This window comes from Chelonoidis abingdonii, chromosome 1, assembly GCF_003597395.2.
Source record: "Chelonoidis abingdonii isolate Lonesome George chromosome 1, CheloAbing_2.0, whole genome shotgun sequence".
NCBI classification, from domain to species: domain Eukaryota; kingdom Metazoa; phylum Chordata; order Testudines; family Testudinidae; genus Chelonoidis; species Chelonoidis abingdonii.
Genome location: NC_133769.1, coordinates 251,252,470 through 251,271,308, shown reverse-complemented (window position 1 = coordinate 251,271,308; position 18,839 = coordinate 251,252,470). Strand labels below are relative to the sequence as shown.

The 18,839-nt window shown below is 38.4% G+C and overlaps 1 protein-coding gene across 1 annotated transcript in view; it reads left to right on the top strand.

Moving 5' to 3' along the window:
- AFF3 (ALF transcription elongation factor 3) overlaps positions 1-18,839 on the top strand; it is a 492,261-nt gene that overhangs the window by 302,642 nt on the left and 170,780 nt on the right. The window contains exon 5 of the mRNA XM_032765391.2: positions 15,130-15,216. Within this exon, the coding sequence (XP_032621282.1) occupies positions 15,130-15,216 (87 nt within the window). The remainder of the gene's footprint in view (positions 1-15,129; positions 15,217-18,839) is intronic.

The following is an 18,839-nucleotide window of genomic DNA, read 5'->3' as shown; positions in this document are numbered from 1 at the left end:
TTTTGCCTGTTTTAGAAATAGATAATTCCATCCTCTTACTCATGAGGACCTCATACAGATATAGGTTCCAATGGGTCGCAGGTTTTATTTGTTTATTTTTACACACAATATTGAATGCTGTAAAAATGAAGGATTTTTAATGGACTTTTTTTTAAAAGGAACCTTAAATTCTGAAGAATGTCTATCCCAGGATGGCAAAGTTTTCTTGTGAATTGAGCATATTTCACCTGAAGACACTGAGAGATAATAAACATGCAGCCTCACAATGTTAGTTTTACAGAGCCACTTTTCAGAGCGGAACTGCGTTTTCAATTCTAATTCTGATCTTTTGCTTTCTGAGCTTTTCTGTCCCTTTGTCACTTTTTTCATGTTGGCCAAATTGATCAAGAGGTTTATTGTAACAGTATGAGAGAGAAAATTTGTTTCTTTATATAATGTCCAGTAGCTGTCTAGTTATGTATCTTAGCAGGTGCTTGAACAAACCTTTATATACAGGCTGGAGCCAGTTCTAAAATAAAAGTCGAGGCTCTTATTACATATGGCATAGATTTTGCCCAGCTTCTCCTCAGGTACACAAAACAAAGAGGGTGCAATACGTTTCCTGCTATCTTCTTTCCTAACTGCAGTGACACCCTTTCCAATAGCCTCTGGGTTCAAGTCACACCCCCTGACAGAGCTATTGGAGTAATTCCTCCTGGAAGTCTGTCTAGCTAGGATGGGGCAGCTAAATGTCACTCCCAGCATGTGCCAGCTACTTTAAAACATAGTTCAGCCATATCTAAGTAAACAGAACTTTTTATAAAATGTGTTTCAAAATATTTGTAGCAAATACAAAAGTTTGTTCTGTGTTTTGACTGCCAATATAAGGGAAGTTATAAACACATCAAGAGTGCATCATCCATGCTGGAAGAAACCAGCACAAACTGTTTTGAGAACATTAGCTAACTAGGGTCTGGGAGAAGAGTAACGAAATCTACCAACTGCTATTACAGTTAATGTACCAATCAGTCACTTTGGTGGACAGTCAGTGGTTGAACAAGCCAGGTTAAAGCAATCAATTGATGCTCCACCGATTGATTTTTCTAGTGTAAATAAGGCCAGACTCCCCATCCCACACCTCAGAAGCGAGAATGTGTAGTCTCCACAATACTCCCTCTTTATGCTGGCCCGGGGTATGAGAAACTGTCATTGAGACGAAATGAAGTTAATTTGATCTTTTGTTTAGACTTTGAACTTTGAGATGGATTGAGATCCGTAATGCAACCATCAGAATACTTCCCTTGGATGCCAGCTTTCCATAACATTATTAATTTCTCCACAAGAAGTTATGCTTTGATTCCATTACGACATCTAGCTGAATTACTCTGTCTGAAATAAGAAAACTTTTACATCAGAATATAAAATGTTTCTGCATTGTAAATATTTATCCATGTACCTTATTCTAACCTGAAACTGATTTGGAACTTTGGGCAGTTTTTTACCACTCCTTTATCCATATAAACACAGTCATCTGTCAATTCCAGGTAAACAGCCTAACCCACGTAGCTTGTTCTTTATTTTTTATCCCCTTTGTTTTAATTCCTAGACATTTGTCCAAGATAATCCTGAGTCTACGACACTGTTGGTTTGTTAACAAAGTGCAAAAATAGAATGCTTGTTAGGGGCTCTAAAAATGCCTACTGTGTGCACTTTTTTCATTATTATTTGAAATCATGCAGAGATCTGGAACGTGAACTATCCTAGGTCTTTTTCTCCCTTACTTTTCCTCCTCCCACTCCCAAGAGACCCAAGAGGCAGCCATTCATCTTCATTATCTGCTTCTGCTAGCTTGCTGCCAACTGAGACCAGAAAACTAGCTGCATCAGTCTTGCATGGCAATTCAAGAATTAGAATCCACAGTCCTTGGGTGCAAGAGGTTAATGCACTAATAAAGATTGTACCTTCATTAACCACATCATCGCAGCTTGCCTGGGCAAGGCCAGTTTTCAGACAATTGTCACATCACATGGCCCACTGCATTCATTTGAGCACATACCTTCCTAAATAGATGCAGAGATTCAACGTAGGGAATAAGTAAGTGATTCTTTCCTCTTTTAATATGTGAAAAATATGCAAATTAATTTAGAGCAAGCTTCTAGACTCTGTTTAGTGGTTTAGCTTGACACAGCTTGGTTTTTATAATTGTCAGTTAGATGTGGCAAATCTTTGTTACTTAAATTATGATACCAGAGAGCTTGGTACAGTATATATCCTTACTAGAATACTTGCAAACTTTATCTCTTTTAAGTGTTCTTGGCCTCAACTGGCTTTAAGAGCTCAGCTTGTTAAAAAAAATACCCAAACCTACCTACCTTTGGGTTAAACAAATATAATAATGAAAAAACTTAAATGAATCAATGGTGATAAATAAATTGTTATTGGACTGTTTTGTATGTATCGAGTTATATATTTTGAGGTGTGGAATAAACATTATAGAATAGGTTATTTGCTGAACATTTCCAGCAACACAGTGAAACCACATTCCAAATTGAAAGTTTACCACACGGGCATTTGTCATTTGCCATAGAATGAGTTGATCCATGGCTCACTTTACAAATGTTCATGATTTGGAATGGTATCATTCTGTAGAATGGCACAGATACCAAACATCTGGAGATTTAATACTGAAGCTACTTATGCTGCAGTCTGCAAAATCTCTGACCTTCCCTCCTTTCCAAGGGCTTAATCCCTCTCTGCTCTCTTCTCTCTCTCTCTGTGAGAGAGGGAAGGGGTGCAGGGAATGCGGGGATGTAAATCAGGAATAACTCCATTCAGAGCAGTTGAATTACAACAGTGTGAAAACAATTGTAAGTAGGGTGACCAGAAGTCCTGATTTTATAGGGACAGTCCCAATTCTTGGGTCTTTTTCTCATATAGGCTCCTATTACCCCCCACCTCCTGTCCCAGTTTTTCACATTTACTGTCTGGTCACCCTAACGGTAAGTGCTATCAGAATCAGGGCCCAGGTGTCTGCCTTTCCTCCTCTCAGATCTACTTAAAGACAAAGACGTTGATAAGCAGACAGATATTTCAAGCATATCAGTAGATAGCACAGCATTGGAGTGTTACTAGGTGGAATCAGTTCATAGTCAGAAGTTTTTTGTTTGTTTGTTTGTTTTAAATGAAGAAAAAACAATCATTTAGTGGTGTCTGTCTGTCTATATCACTTCTCACAGTGCTCTTAGTTTTTGAGCCCCACTGTAGGATAAGTTGAAACTGTGAGGTGAAAAGGTGCTTTTCTGCCCTTTAGAAAATACACAGTGCAAATAACACAAACTAAAGGATAGTCTGGCGACTACAGAGGATTAGGAAAAACTCCTTTACATAGAAGGTAATTGGTCTGTGGAACAGAGTACTAAAAAAAAAAAAAAGCCATGGAAGCTGAAATATGAAACATATTCAGAGAGACATGAGAACTTAGGACCAGATTCTGCCACCCTTACTCACATTCGGCGGTACCTTACTCTGTGATAAATCCACTGTTTCAGTGGTACCAGTCATGGAGTAAGGTACCACTCAGCAGGAGTTAGGGTGGTCCTTAGTGGGGAAGAAGTGAGTTCTGGATGAACCTCAGGAGGTGTATTGGATTGGCACTCAGAATCATAGAATCATAGAATATCAGGGTTGGGGAAGGATCTCAGGAGATCATCTAGTCCAACTGCCAAGCTCAAAGCAGGACTAATCCCCACTAAATCATCCCAGCCAGTTTGGATGCTCAACCACATGGCTTCTTGAGGATACTTCTATCCCTCTCAATGACCTTTAATAGCTCCCTGTCTTCCTCTCCATCAGTAGATGAGTGACTAGAGTAGATGTAAAAGATCTGGATTTTAGTTAAAGCATCTGACACCGTGAAACATATCTGAGAATTAATTAAAATTTAGCATAGATTAAATGAAAACTGGCTAAAAGTTCATAAACAGCCAGTGATGATAAATTTCAAAATACCAGGTTGGTTGTGGTGACTAGTAGAGTACCATCGGATTCCGGTATTAAGACCTTATTTAACAGCTTTATTAAGATCTGGAAGAGGAAGTAAACAGTACATAATGAAATTCACAGATGATATATCCCAAGGAGATACAGCAGCAGTTAAAGCAGCAAAATACTAGAAAGAGACCTATAGAGTTAAAATAGAAGCAGAAAAATGATAAAAGGAGATTCATCTTGGAAAATGCAAACTAACCTAGCTGTTGAAAATAATCCAAAACCACACGTGCAAGAGGAGCGCAAAACCTGGGAAGCAGTAACCCTATAAGGAATGATAATGGAACACAAATTAGAATCCGTCTGCACTGTAATATGGCCACAGAAGAAGGAATATGCTTTATAAGGCCTAGCATAAACAGGCCTTCATGGGATTGATCCCGCAAGATACTAAGTTGCCTTCCAATGCCACTGACTTTAGTGTGAGTGGGAGGTGCTTAGCACCTTACTTACTCTGGTGCTAGGGTTGCAACCCTTGGGATTATGAGTCTCCAGGAATTAAAGATTAATCTTTAATTAAAGATTATGTCATGTGATGAAATCTCTAGGAATTCAGACAGCCAAAGTTGGCAACCCTATCAGGTGCACAGAGTGCCATGAGGTACCATGTCCTATATAGCTATGATCCCACCACTCGCAGAATATTGCATTCAGTTTGGGGAACCACATTACCAAAAATATGACAAATCTGAGGGTGCTCAGAGATAAGCAACAAAAATTATTGGGGCACTATAGGAAGTGATAAGTGAGGAAGGAATAAAGTGTCTAGGTATGTACAGCTTGGCTAAGTAACAACTACAGGGGTGGGAACATAACCATATGTAGCTATTTGAAGAGTATAAAGATCAGGATGTGGGTGGAATTGTTTAATATAATACACTGGGGAAGTAACTGGGATTCATGGAATAAAATTAACACAAAGAAAATTTAGTCTGATGATCTGACCAAACATTCTGAGAGAGAAATTCTTTAGGCTTTGAAATACTCCCCCAGGACGAATGGTGTCAGCCTTGTTACTTTGGCTGTTTGAAACTAGCATTAAAGTACTGAAAGCGTAGTGAGCTCTTTAGGTGGTGTCAATCAGTGTAGCTCCACTGAAATTAATGGATCTAGGCCAGCTGACACCAGCTCAGAATCTGGCCCTGTGTGTACAGAACAGTTTTATAATGACAAGGAGATGGACTGGATCAGAGTTTCTCAAACTGTGATCTGTGAAGCACTTGTTAGTGATTCGTGGAGAGCTTGCTGGTCACCTGGTGTTGGCTTCTCTACACATTTCTAGTTGATAGATTGCATTAAAAGTCAGCTGAAATGCATCAGAGACCTCTCTAGTATTTCTCCATATAACAATTACTGTAGTTTCCACAGGGATATTATGTGGTTGTGACTGGAAAGGGAGATGGTCTGTGCAATCATGTAATGGGAGTAAGGTGATCTGTGATCTGGCCAACATAGTTTCTGCAAAGGAAAATTATGTGCACTAATCTCTTAGAATTCTTTGAACATGTCATAAAGTAGTGGATAAAGGAGAACGAGTTGACATAATTTATATAGTCTTTCCAAAGGCATTCATCAAGGTCCCACACAAGAGACTACTGAAGAAGCTAAGTAGTTGAGGGGTGAGACAAAGTATTGTCATTGATCAAGAACAGGATAGGAGGCAAAACAAAGAGTAAGATTAAATGGTGAATTGTCATAATGGAAAAGAAGTGCCTAAAGGTCCTGTAGTAGGTCCCATGTTGTATAATGATCAGGAAAGAGGACTACGTGAGGAGATGGCAAAATTTGCAAAATGACAGTTATTTAGGTTTCAGAGGATGAAACAGGACTGTGAAGAACTTCAGAAAGACCTAAATAAACTAGATGACAAATGCACATTGGAGGCAAAAATTCAAGCTATTCATAACATATCACAGGGTTCTAATCAACTTTATCAACTCAAGAAAGTGATCAGGCCATCACCGTAGAGAGCTCAATAAAAAACTCTGCTTAATGTGCAACTGTGGTCTAAAAAGCAAACAAAATGTTAGATTGCACAACGAATGGGACGGTGAATAATATAGAGAATATTGTAATGCCTTTATATAAATCAGTTGCATGGGCTCATCAGAATATTGTGTACAGCACTGGTCACCACACTCAAAAATGTGATTAATGATATAGAGATGGTAAATTGGGAACTTCTGTTCTCCCTGTTTCATAACACAAAAGTGAGGAGACATTCAATGAAATACAAAACTGGGAAATGCAAAACCGATAAAAATAAAAACTACTTTTCTACATAACATGTCATTCAAACTGCAGTGCTTGTTGCCACTGGAAGTCAGTGAGGCCAAGACTTAACACAATTCAAAAAGATTGGACGTGCATATTATAACAAGGATATCCAGAGCTGACATAATGAATAACAAATTTTGTGGAAGGGATATTAAACATAATTTTTCAGGGTTTAAGCCAATCTCTAGTGATTAGCTATTAGGATGAGGCCTAATGTGGGAGGTAGATTACTCCATATTTGCCTTCCGTAGGGTTCTTAACCTTTCTCTGAAGCAGCTGGTGCTACTCACTGTTGGAAACCAGATAGAGATGGATCTCAGTAGTGATCCAGTATGACAATTCCTATGTTTCATTTACTATTGAAAATCTGAGAATTCCTAGACTGGATTATCCTATAGGTCTCTTTTTCTATGTTTCTTCTCATGATCCTTAATAGGCCTTGGCCTCCTCTCTTCTGTCCTTTATGAATTTCTCTTTATCTTTGATTATTCCCTGTCCCATGAATTTCCTTTTACCTTTTTTATGCCATTGGCATTAGGACCTTTTAACACATTCTCCCAACCTCTTCTTGAATTTTCAGTAAGAAGGTGGAGTTTGATAGGTAACCACTAACCCAGTGCTCATTTTTGAAACAGGAGAAGTTAGACCCAAGTTTAATGGACACTTGAATTCACTGTTTTTTATTAAATTACAAGTTTACTGAACATTTTCACCTAGATAAACATTGCTGGTTTCAAATGCCAAATGGAGAGATGAATAGCACTAAATAGATAGCATTGCCTTCAGTCTGGAACCATTACTATTATTTACCACTGCATAGTACTCTTCTTGAAAATTAATTACAAGTTAGGCTTAAAAGTCCAAAATGAAACACTGCATAACCAGTCATTAATCCACAAAAAATGTGCTCTTACTTAATTGTTGTTGCTGAAACTAATTTTACAGTTAGGGTATACATTGTGGATTTTTCATCTGAATGTTTCTTTTCAATCTGAATAAAAGCTGAGTTTGCATATTGTGTAAGATTACCTGCTTCTGTCTGCAAAACTGAACATTTGCATTTAACTACTGAAATCTGATTCACATAGGTGGAAAGGAAACTAGTTATAGTATAATATGCGTGTGTGTGTGTGTGTATAAAATAGTACAATGTGTCTCAGCCCATAAATTTGTCAGTGTGCACCAGTGAATGAATTTGAGCCAATGTAAAATAAATGCTTAATATTACAATACCCAGTATCAGCTAAATGAGCTGTCAGTGGCATATTCCCCACTAGGGGAGGAATTTGAACATTATCACTAGGGCTGATGATTAATCACAGTTAACGTATGCAATTAACTCAATATATTAACTCATGCAGTTAACTCATGCAATTAGCTCAAAAAATTAATCGCGATTAATCACATTTTAATCACACTGTTAAACAATAGAATACCAATTGAAATTTATTAAATAGTTTTGCATGTTTTTCTACATTTTCAAATATATTGATTTCAGTTACAACACAGAACACAAAGTGAACAATGCTCACTTTATGTATTATTACAAATATTTGCACTATTAAAATGATAAACAATATTTTTGTGTTAGTATTAGTATTTTTACTATTAGAAATAGTATTTTTCAGTTCACCTCATACAAGTACTGTAGTGCAATCTCTTTATCATGAAAGTGTAACTTACAAATGTAGAATTATGTGCAAAAAAACCTGCATTCAGAAATAAAACAATGTAAAGCTTTAGAGCCTACAAGTCCACTCAGTCCTACTTCTTGTTCAGCCAATCACTAAGAAAAATGTTTGTTTATATTTACGACAGATAATGCTACTCACTTCTTATTTACAATATCACTTGAAAGTGAGAAAAGGCATTTGCTGGGCACTTTTGTAGCTGGCATTGTAAGGTATATACATGCCAGATATGCTAAATATTCATATGCCCCTTCATGCTTTGGCCGCCATTCCAGAGGATATGCTTCCATGCTGACAATGCTCATTAAAAAAATAATGCATGAATTAAATTTATGACTGAACATCTTGGGGGAGAATTGTATGTTTCCTGCTGTTTTACCCACATTCTGCCATATATTTTATGTTACAGCAGTCTCAGATGATTAATCAACACATGTTGTTCATTTTAAAAACACTTTCACTGTAGATTTGACAAAATGCAAAGAAGGTACCAATGTGAAATTTCTAAAGATAGCTACATCACTCGAACCAAGGTTTAAGAATCTGAAGTGCTTTCCAAAATCTGAACGAGATGAAGCGTGGAGCATGTTTTCAGAAGTCTGAAAAGCGCAGCCCTCTGATGCAGAAACTATAGAACCTGGACCACCAAAAAGGAAAATCAACCTTCTGCCAGTGGCATCTGATGCAGAGGATGAAAATGAACATGCGTCGGTCCACACTTCTTTGGATTGTTATTGAGCAGAACCCATCATCAGCATGTCCTCTGGAATAGTGGTTGAAGCATGAAGGGACATATGAATCTTTAGGATATCTGTCACATAAATATCTTGCAATGCCAGCTACAACAGTGCCATATGGATGCCTGTTCTCACTTTCAGATGATCTTATAAACAAGAAGTGGGCAGCATTATCTCCTGCAAATGTAAACCAATTTGTTTGTCTGAGCGATTGGCTGTACAAAAAGTGGGACTGAGTGGACTTTCTAGACTCTAAAGTTTTACATTGTTTTATTTTTGAATGCAGCTTTTTTGTACATAATTCTACATTTGTAAGTTCAACTTTCATAATAAAGAGATTGCACAACAGTATTTGTATTAGGTGAATTGAAAAATACTATTTCTTTTGTTATTTACAGTGCAAATATTTGTAATAAAAATAAAGTGAGGACTGTACACTTAGTATTCTGTGTTGTAATTGAAATAAAAACATTTGAAAATGTAGAAAAAATCCAAAAATATTTAAATAAGTGGTTTTCTATTATTGTTTAACATAAATCACAATTATTTTTTTTAATCACTTGACAGTCCTAATTGTCACCATTTCAAACAAACTGGACAGGTCAGAGACTTTTTTTTTAACAGTCCCATAATTTGAAGGGTTGAAGTTCATTCTAATTTAGAAATCAGAATTCAGCCTTTTGGACATATTGTTTTTCAAATTCCAAGCCCCAAATGGCTTCTTGGTTTTGTGATTTTTTTTTAGTAATTAATATTTTTCAAGACATAAATCATTAAAGTGGGCTAGTGTTGGAGGAAAAAGAGTTACAGTGTTTTTTCTCTCTAATTTAGAAGTTATATGAAATCATAGAATGATAGAAATGTAAGGCAGAAGGGATCATGAGAGGTCCTCTAATCCAGCTTCCTGCACTGAGATAGGATTAAGTATACCTAGACCATCACTGACAGGTGTTTGTTTAACCTGTTGCTAAAATCCTTCAATGACAGATATTTTACAGCCTCCCTTCGAAGCTATTCCAGTGATTAACTATTCTTCTAACTGGAAAGTTTTCCCCAATATCTAACCTAAATCTACTGTTCTGTACATAAGATGATAATTTCTTGTCCTACCTTCTGTGGACAGTGTCTTCCTCAGCAACAAGTACACTTAACAGCACTTTAAATATTACAGCACCTGAATTACATATTATTTATTAACAGTTCAAAACAGCAAGTTCGAAATACTGCTTTCAGGCCTACATATTACGTATATCTATACTGCCAACCTCAAGCATTCAAAATCATGAGTAAAGTGTCCTCCCGCTCTCCCAAAATAAGATTCACCTTATAAACTTGAGATTTTTTTAAAATAAATGTTGAATTCTTTTTATTTACCTTCCGGTTTTTGAGCCTTTGCAGTTTATGTTTTCAGGGCTAGAAACTTTCTTTTTTTTTTTTTAAAGGAAAGTGATATTCTCACATATTAACTTTACTTCAGGAGCTGTTTTATCAGATACACCAAATATCATGAGACCTGTCCCAGACTGCTGACAGATCTGGCAATTTTCTGCAGTCTCTTCGAGAGATCTTATTGTATTAAGTTGGCGTCACAGTGGGCCAGAGACTGAATGTAATCCTTTGAGGAAAGGGTAACCATATCCCCTCCAGGAATTAAGAGTGGGGGCTGGAGGTAGGCAAATTCATTCAGGTTGTAATACTTCCAGACAGGTACCAGCACCTAGGGAAGCTCTCGTATATTAGTTCAGACTTGATTCTCCAGACACCAACAGAAAAACAAAGAATTTTTGGATAAATAGCCTGAATTTAAACTTAATCAGGGCCTTCTTTCTGATCCAGGAAATGGACAGGACCTTCTCTTCTAGGGGTGCCCCAAAGGTTGGAAGGTCTTTGGCCAACTGAGGCCCCATAAGATTGATGGGTGTTCTCTGGTAACCTTGGTAGCACACATATAGGTTCTTCTGTTCCTTTAATATGTTTTTTCTGTTGTGCTTTCACCTTAAGAATAAATGTGCTTGCTTAGAAACAGTTGTGTGGTAACTTAACTGCGGGCAATTACACTATTTATAGCCTCTGAAGAGTAGGCAAAGGAGGCCTGCTTAGACAGTCTGACTTGCTGAGAAACTGACAGTGTAGGCAGGGAGCTGTGCAATCTGGAAAAACCCTGTTTAGGAGGGAGAGAGACACGCACCTCCACCCAAGAGAGGTGACAGCTGAGGAGCTGGGAGCCTAGAGTGGGTGTCTTGGTGGACGCCAAGGACAGGGACATACAGGTGCAGTTGCCCTGAACTGTAACAAAATTCACAAGAGTACATTTTCTATATTTATTTGACATTGACCTTGCAACATTTGAAATATTGTAGTACACCTAAATATTTATTCCTGTTTTCAAGATTTCTTGCTTGGTGTTCTCCAACAGTATTAAGGAGACTGTGCATATTGCATATAAAGTTTTGGTTTTACAAAATCTCATATAGCCATTTCTGAGCCATCAGCATTCAAAATGTGTTACTACTTTGTGGAGTAGTGGTTATAATACAGAGGATCAATTTTTCATAACAGTTTTGTACTTATATTTTATTATTTTTAATTTTTCATAATTTGACATTCAAGTTTAGACAAAAAATATATCGAGTAATCCCAATTTACAATATATCAGTTCAATAAAGGCAAATTTGGAGGGGTATGATAAAGATGATTACCCCTAGTAAACATCAGTGTTCCTATAAAGTCTATGTGTCACAACGGGTTACATCAAATTAAAATTATACAGCAAAACTCAAAGCATAAAGTGAGTAGTACAGAAACTAGTAGAAAAAGACCATTAAAACCATTTTTTGTCTAAGTGTGGATGAGAAATAATCCTGTAAAAAAAATATGAAATATTTTAACATGTCAGAAAAGGTCATCCTCACTTGTAATCAGCACTCTGATGCTTCCCCTGGATAGAGGTTTCATTGCCAGATCTAGGAAGGCAAGGTGGGAGGACAAAGATATCCTGCTGTAACAGATTGGTTTCTGTACACTGAATAGCAGACTTCTTAGAAAATGTTTCTGTCAAGATCAGACTGAGAATTCAGCAATTATATAACCCAGGGGAGACAAACAGAAATCTTAAGGGCTGAGAAGCATATCTCAGAAACGTCGTATATTCAGGGTAGTTACCAGCAATGCTTCCTATCTGTATACCTGGTTCCACAATTACAAGAGCTGAAGAAAAACATTCTTCCCTTAAACCAATAAGGCCCCATAGTTAGATTCTGCGTATATTTTTGAGCTATCTCCCTCTGAACAGATAAACTCATCAGCATTCTGAGTTTCATGGTTTCTTTCATTCATGGTTTCTTTGGGGCCTGAACTTCATCCACTGGAGGAAACACACATACCTTTCATGCATAAATGAAAATGGGTGTGATATGCAAAAAACCCCCAACTTTTAAAATGTAAGTAATTTTATTATGAGATACCACAGCATGAGATAGTGGCCCCAACAGAGCTTAGGCTGGGAAAATTTTTAATGTTTAGGTCATACAGCTGTAGGGCTAGAGAAACATACTACAAATCTCCATTCTGTAAAGATATAATCATAATAAAACATTACTGTAAGAATTTTTTTTCAAGATATCATTAATTGATGTTTTGAAAATTATTCTCTGTGTCAGGCACTCATAGCAGTAAGAAGTAGTTCTTCTGTATAGCAAACTGTACAGTGATTGGTTGTCTGTGTTTAAAGGATTTACTGTATAATAAAAATTACTATGTACTGCTGTTGGTGGCACTTATCTGATAAGAGAGTCATAAGATGATCAATCTGCCTGAAAGAACTGAAAAGCAAAGCAATTCTGATAGTGAAACTTCAAACCAGATGATGCTCTGATTAGAGGTACCCACAGAGATTACAGGTATAATAAATCATTTAAGATTTTTAGCTTCAAATAACACAAAAGAATGCAGGTTTTTATTAGAAAATAAACTGTTTATCAAGACCATTTTGAAGGTGACATTTATAACTCATAAACCATCTTAGAATGGTTAGTCAAGTAGATTACTTCATTGGCAGAACACTCAGAGAGACTTTGTTCTGAGAAAGAATTATTAAGGCAGGCCATGAGATGCCCTATGCTCTATTCATTGTTGTTGAGCAAGAATGCACAAGTTGTTCACACATCTTTTTTCAAATAAAAATATATTTTTTTGCCAAAAAGAGCAACCTTGAACCACCCTTTGAAGGCTAATTTACTCAGGCTTGGACTATGAAGGAATTGCTTACCTTGAACGTGCTCTTAAAATATTGTATGCAGCCAAGAGAAGGTAAACATATCTCCTTTCTAAAACCAAATAACTAATTCAGTAAATGTAGGGAGAGGACAAAAAGCTGAGTGGAGAACTTCTTGTTTAAGGGGCTGATAGGGCACTGAACAGCAGGAGACTGTGAGCATATTCAATTCTCACTAAAGTAAAATGGCAATTGCAGGTACAGCAGAATCTCAGAGTTACAAACACCAGAGTTATGAACTGATTTGTCAACCATGCACCTCATTTTGAACTGGAAATATGCAATCAGGCGGCAGTAAGACCAAAAAAAATAAAATAAAAAAATACAGTACTGTGTTTGTTAAACACTCTGTGTTAAACATAAATAGCTAAAAAAATAAAAGCAAAGCAGCATATACCTTCTGCATAGTAAAGTTTTGAAGTTGTATTAAGTCGATGTTCAGTTGTAAACTTCTGAAAGAACAACCATAACATTTTGTTCAGAGTTACGAACATTTCAGAGTCACTGATGCAGAGCGATCCAGATCACCTGGTAAGTGAGATGCAAGCAGATATAATGTGTTTTAATAGAGTTATATGTAAATGTGTACATCTAAGAACAAAGAATTTAGGTTGCACTGACAGGATGGGGGACTCTTCCTGAAAAGCAATGACTCTGAAAGAGATTTTCAGGCTGGTAGTAGATAATCTGCTAAACATGGGCTCCCAATGCGATGTTGTGGTCAAAAGGACCAATGCTGTCCTTAGATGCATAAACTGAGAAATCTCAAGTAGGAGCAGAGAGGTTATTTTACCTCTGTATTTGGCATTTCTGTGACCACTGCTGGAGTACAGTGTCCAGTTCTGGTGCAACAATTCAAGAAAGATGTTGATACATAGGAAGGGTTCAGAGAATATCCATGAGAATGATTAAAGGATTAGAAAACATGATGTATAGTGATAGATTGAGCCTATTTAGCTTAACAAAGAGAAAGTAAAGGCATGACTTTAATACCGTCAACAAGTGCCTACAAGGGAAACAAATATATATTCAGTCTAGCATAGAAAGGTTTAACACAATCCAATGGCTGGAAGTTGAAGCTAGACAAATTCAGACTAGAAATAAGACATAAAATTTTTAACAGTGAGGGCAATTAACTGTTTTAACAATTTACCAAGGGTCATGATGGATTCTCCATTACTGACAATTTTTAAATCAAGATTGAATATTATTTCTAAAAGATATACTGTAGGAATTATGTTGGGGTTCTATGGCCTGTGTTATACAGGACCTCACACTAGATGATCACAATGGTCCCTCCTGGCCTTGGAATCTATTACCAAGTTCAGGCCTCCAACCTTTATTATCCAAGCCCAGACAGTAGGATCCATGTTATGATTAGTCCATATTCCATACTTACTTTGTCATGAACTGAAATTTCTGTTCCTTTTATTACAAATAAAGAAATAATCCATTTTGTGTTTCTCTTATTCTCACCAACCTGTATGTGTTCTCAGCCATTCACAGAATACATTGCATGACTGAAGCTTGGGGTGCAGTTCATCAGAAAATCAAACTTTTTGCACTCAAAAAACATTAACCATAAAAAAAATCAAACTCATTTTAAAAAATGCGCCCAACAATCCATGATAAAGAATGTAATTCATTTATTTACTAGATTATATATAAACTAAATGTATCCTAGAAATTACTAAAATGTATCTTCAGAAAGTTAGGCTAGGCCTACACTGGAGGGAGGGGGAGTGGTGGACCTAAGATACGCAACTTCAACTACACGAATAGCATAGCTGAAGTTGGCGTATCTTAGGTCAATTTACCTGGCCGTGAGGATGGTGGCGAGTCAACTGCTGCCGCTCCTCCGTCGACTCTGCTTCCGCCTCTCACCATGGTGGAGTTCCGGACTTGATGGCAGAGTGATTGGCGATCAATTTTATTGTGTCTACACTAGACGCAATAAATTGATCCTCAATAGATCAATCACTACCCGTCAATCAGGCGGGTAGTGTAGACATACCCTAATTACGTATATATGCCACTATCCAGAAGTCTCTACTACTAGTATGTCATCATCATTGTCTCATATTATATTGCCTTTTTAAATATAGTTTACAATATTATTTTCCAGGAGATGACCCATTCTTGGCCTCCACCACTCTCAGCTATTCACACACCTGGAAAAGTGGAACAGAGCAAGTTTCCATTTGCGAACAAGGTAAGAAACTCTTTACAGTCTAGAAACCCATCTCCCCCACCCTCAATATTCAGCCTCAACTTTGATCCCCAAATAACCTTGTGCTGTCACTAACTAGACTGCTAGGTGCATGTGTGGAAGATAGAGAGAATACATGAATGAGTGTTGTAAAGGTTTTTGACGTGTGTCTAGGAAAGCCATGTTACTCACAAGTGGTGAAGTCACTAGTGATTTATGTAAGTTATCCCAGACCAATAAAACGTTTAGATCACACCATCCTTTACTGCAGGTATTGGCAACCTTTGGCACGTGGCCCGCTAGGGTAAGCCTGCTGGTGGGCCGTCTGCAGGTTTGACCGATCACAGCTCCCACTGGCACGGTTCACCGCTCTAGGCCAATGGGGGCTGCAGGAAGTGGCACGGGCTAAGGGATTTGCTGGTCGCTGCTTCCCCCATCCCCCATTGGCCTGGAGCAGTGAACCGCGGCTAGTGGGAGCTGTGATCAGCCAAACCTGCGGACGCTGCAGGTAGACAAACCAGCCTGGCCCCCCAGCAGGCTTACCCTGGAGGGCCACATGCCAAAGGTTGCCAATCTCTGCTGTATTGTTTAAATGCCACAAATATATGCCAGAACTCTTTTAGTCCTGAGTTAAAGCTTTTAAAGGTTTATTGGTGCTAAATATTGTTTGTAATATTCTGCTGGTGAAACCAATTGTGACAGATATGGCAATTTCCTGCAGTATCTTTGAAAAATCATATTGAATTAAATTTAAGTATCTTTGGGGTTCTTTGTACTTAATGCAAAGTGTATGTATTATTGTGGGCCAGGGTTCTGTGTAACTTGGGTGATGAAATGACTCTGTTGCATAACGTGCCAGACAAGAATGGACTTTTGGGACAATACACGCGAAGTTGATTTCCTGTGAAATATTCAAGAAAACCACCTTTTCAAGCTAAGCTGTGAGGAGTGGATCTTTGTCTGCTTATCACCTATTACATGAAGCCAAGATTTCAGGCCCAAACTGTAAAAAGTGAAGACTGAATTATTCATGTTGGTTCTGAATTTGAGACAGTTATGAACTCGTAACCACAGGAAAAACCCAGGTGTGGGTTTTGGAGGACGTAAAACTACCAGAACCCAGAGTTGAAATTGGGATGACCTCTTGTAAGCTTTTTATCGTGTCTGTTGATTCTTTTATTGTTTTAATGTTTTCTCTGTGATGCTTTCACTTTAAGAATAAATGTGTGTAGTAACTTGTGACTGCTGGCAATTACAGCTGTTCTAAGCCTTTGGTGGGAAAGCAAAGCACAGATACCAGCCTATTTACACAATCTGGCTTGCTGCGGATATCACAGTGTAGGCGGGGAACTGAGCAGACTCAAAAAATCCCAATCAGGGGATGTGGATCTCTGCCCAGGAGAGGTGATACCTGGGGAGATTAGAGTGGGTGTGTGATGGGGTTTGACTCACAATGCTAGCACCTCCTGCTGGCTGTCCCAGAGATTAGCTCTGTTAGCCAGCATGCCTTCTTCTAGTGATGTCTTGTTGCCGTCACTTCTGCTCCAGGACCCGCATCACTCTAAGGACTGCAGCATCCTCTTCAGGGGACAGCCCTCCAGCTGTGCCACACTCTGTGCTTCCCCCTTCTAGGGGACCTGCAGTCCACTGTCCAGCCACTTCCCTCAGTGGTGACTGCAGCCCATTGTCTGACCACTTCCCCAGTGGTGAAGGGACCCAGGCCCACTTACTACTCCGGGTCCCGGCTCTGGGACCCTGTAGATGGTCGTCACTTGCTGCCTCTCCTCCAGATCCTCAGTTCATTCCCTGGACCACTTCCCCATGCTCCCCAACATCTTCTTCACCCTTACCTCAGAGCTTCAGCCTGCCAGTCTTAGCAGCTAGCTTCCCCTGATCTGTCCAAGGTGCTGGCACTCCTTCCTCCTGCTAGGAACCTGACTTTCCCTCCTCAGCTCCAGGCAGCTACTGAAGCTGCTCTGTCTTGCAGCCCTTCTTATATGGGCCTGCCAGGCCTTGATTGGCTGCTCCTTGCAGCCCCTCTCCTATTGGCTGCTTTCTGCACAGCCTCCCTAGGGCTCTATTAACCACTTACAGGACAGTGTGGGACAAACGCCCCACCACAGGTGGACCACAAGAGGGAAATACTGGTGCGATTGCCCTGAACTGTGATACCAAACTCCTTTAGTTACTGTGAGCCCACTGTACAGGCCCCAGAGGGAAAGAAAATTATAAACATGTAGTCAAGAAACCTTTAAGATTTTCCTACAGGGAAATAGCTTTTCAGTGGATAATAGTCTTGTAATTTTTAAAAATCTGGGATTAAAACAAAAGCCTTGTCCTATTGCAAAAGGAAAATAAGGCAATATTTTTGTGACATGATGCTTTTTTTAAAAATGGCATTTATTTGAACCTGATCAGAGGTTTGGAACATGAAAATAAGTCCTATGGGAGATGAATTAGAGGACTGCAGCAGAGGAAGTGGTTAGAGATTCAAAAATAGTATGCACATGGCTCTATAATTTATCAAATGGCTATCACCACCTTGTATGTGTGTGAGTACAGTATGTATGTATGTAGGTGAAATAACTCTTCTTCATGTATATCTATATATAGTGATAAAGACATAAATTGTAGAGTCATATGTTAACATCAGGATTCACATGGCTCTGCAATATATCATTCACCTCTGACCTTCTCATTTACCCTCTGCCTGCTAATGCATTTCCCTGGGACTTATTCTAACATTCCAAACACTTGAGCAACTTCAAAGAGCTGCCATTTTTTTTTAAATCAACCTGTCAATAAATGTTTCTTCCTTCTCCCACCATAGTGGAATTTCACCCAAAAAAAGTTATACTTGCCCCAGGCCTGGGACGGGCAAGGTTGTTTTGTCCTGGACCAGTGACATGGTTTCTATATATAAAAATGTCACAACTGCGAAGTCCATTATCTCACAACTCTGCCTGGCTAGAAATGGGAGCTTTATATAGTTCATTGGGAATGGGAGATGCCCTATGAGACCCAACACTGATTTGATTCCTGGAAAGGGTCCAAGATACTGAACTTTAACTCATGACATTTTTAGGTATAGAAAAGATATTTTAAATCATTTTAAGGCATTTCTATGGTTCACTCTGAGCCTCCATAGTTACGTTCTAACTAAGGCATCTGTTTTGCAGGCTCAGAAATACAGTGGTTTAAATATTTTTTTAAGTTTCTAAAACATTCATAAACTAGTTTATTTTATTTTCTCTAACATATGTGACATATGCTTAGACAATGGTCTTGTGTAGTATAAAGGTTTTATCAGCATGAATTTGGGATGACCTGCATGATTCACTAGAGGCTTCCGCATTCATGAGCAGTGTGGCTATCCCAAATTCGTGTTGATAAAACATTTATAACCATACCAGATCACTGTGGATTACTCACACAGAAGTGCCTGGCAATCTAACAGCAACACAAGGGCAAGTGAGGGATCTAAATTTAGAATATAAGCTTTGTTGCTTACTTCTAGGCAAATATACAGGGACTGGGATGCTCAAGGCAGCTTGTTCATTCTCTGTGGGAATGGTGTGAGACCAGCACAGCTTATTTTTAGTGACTCTTCCAGCTAACTCAAGGGA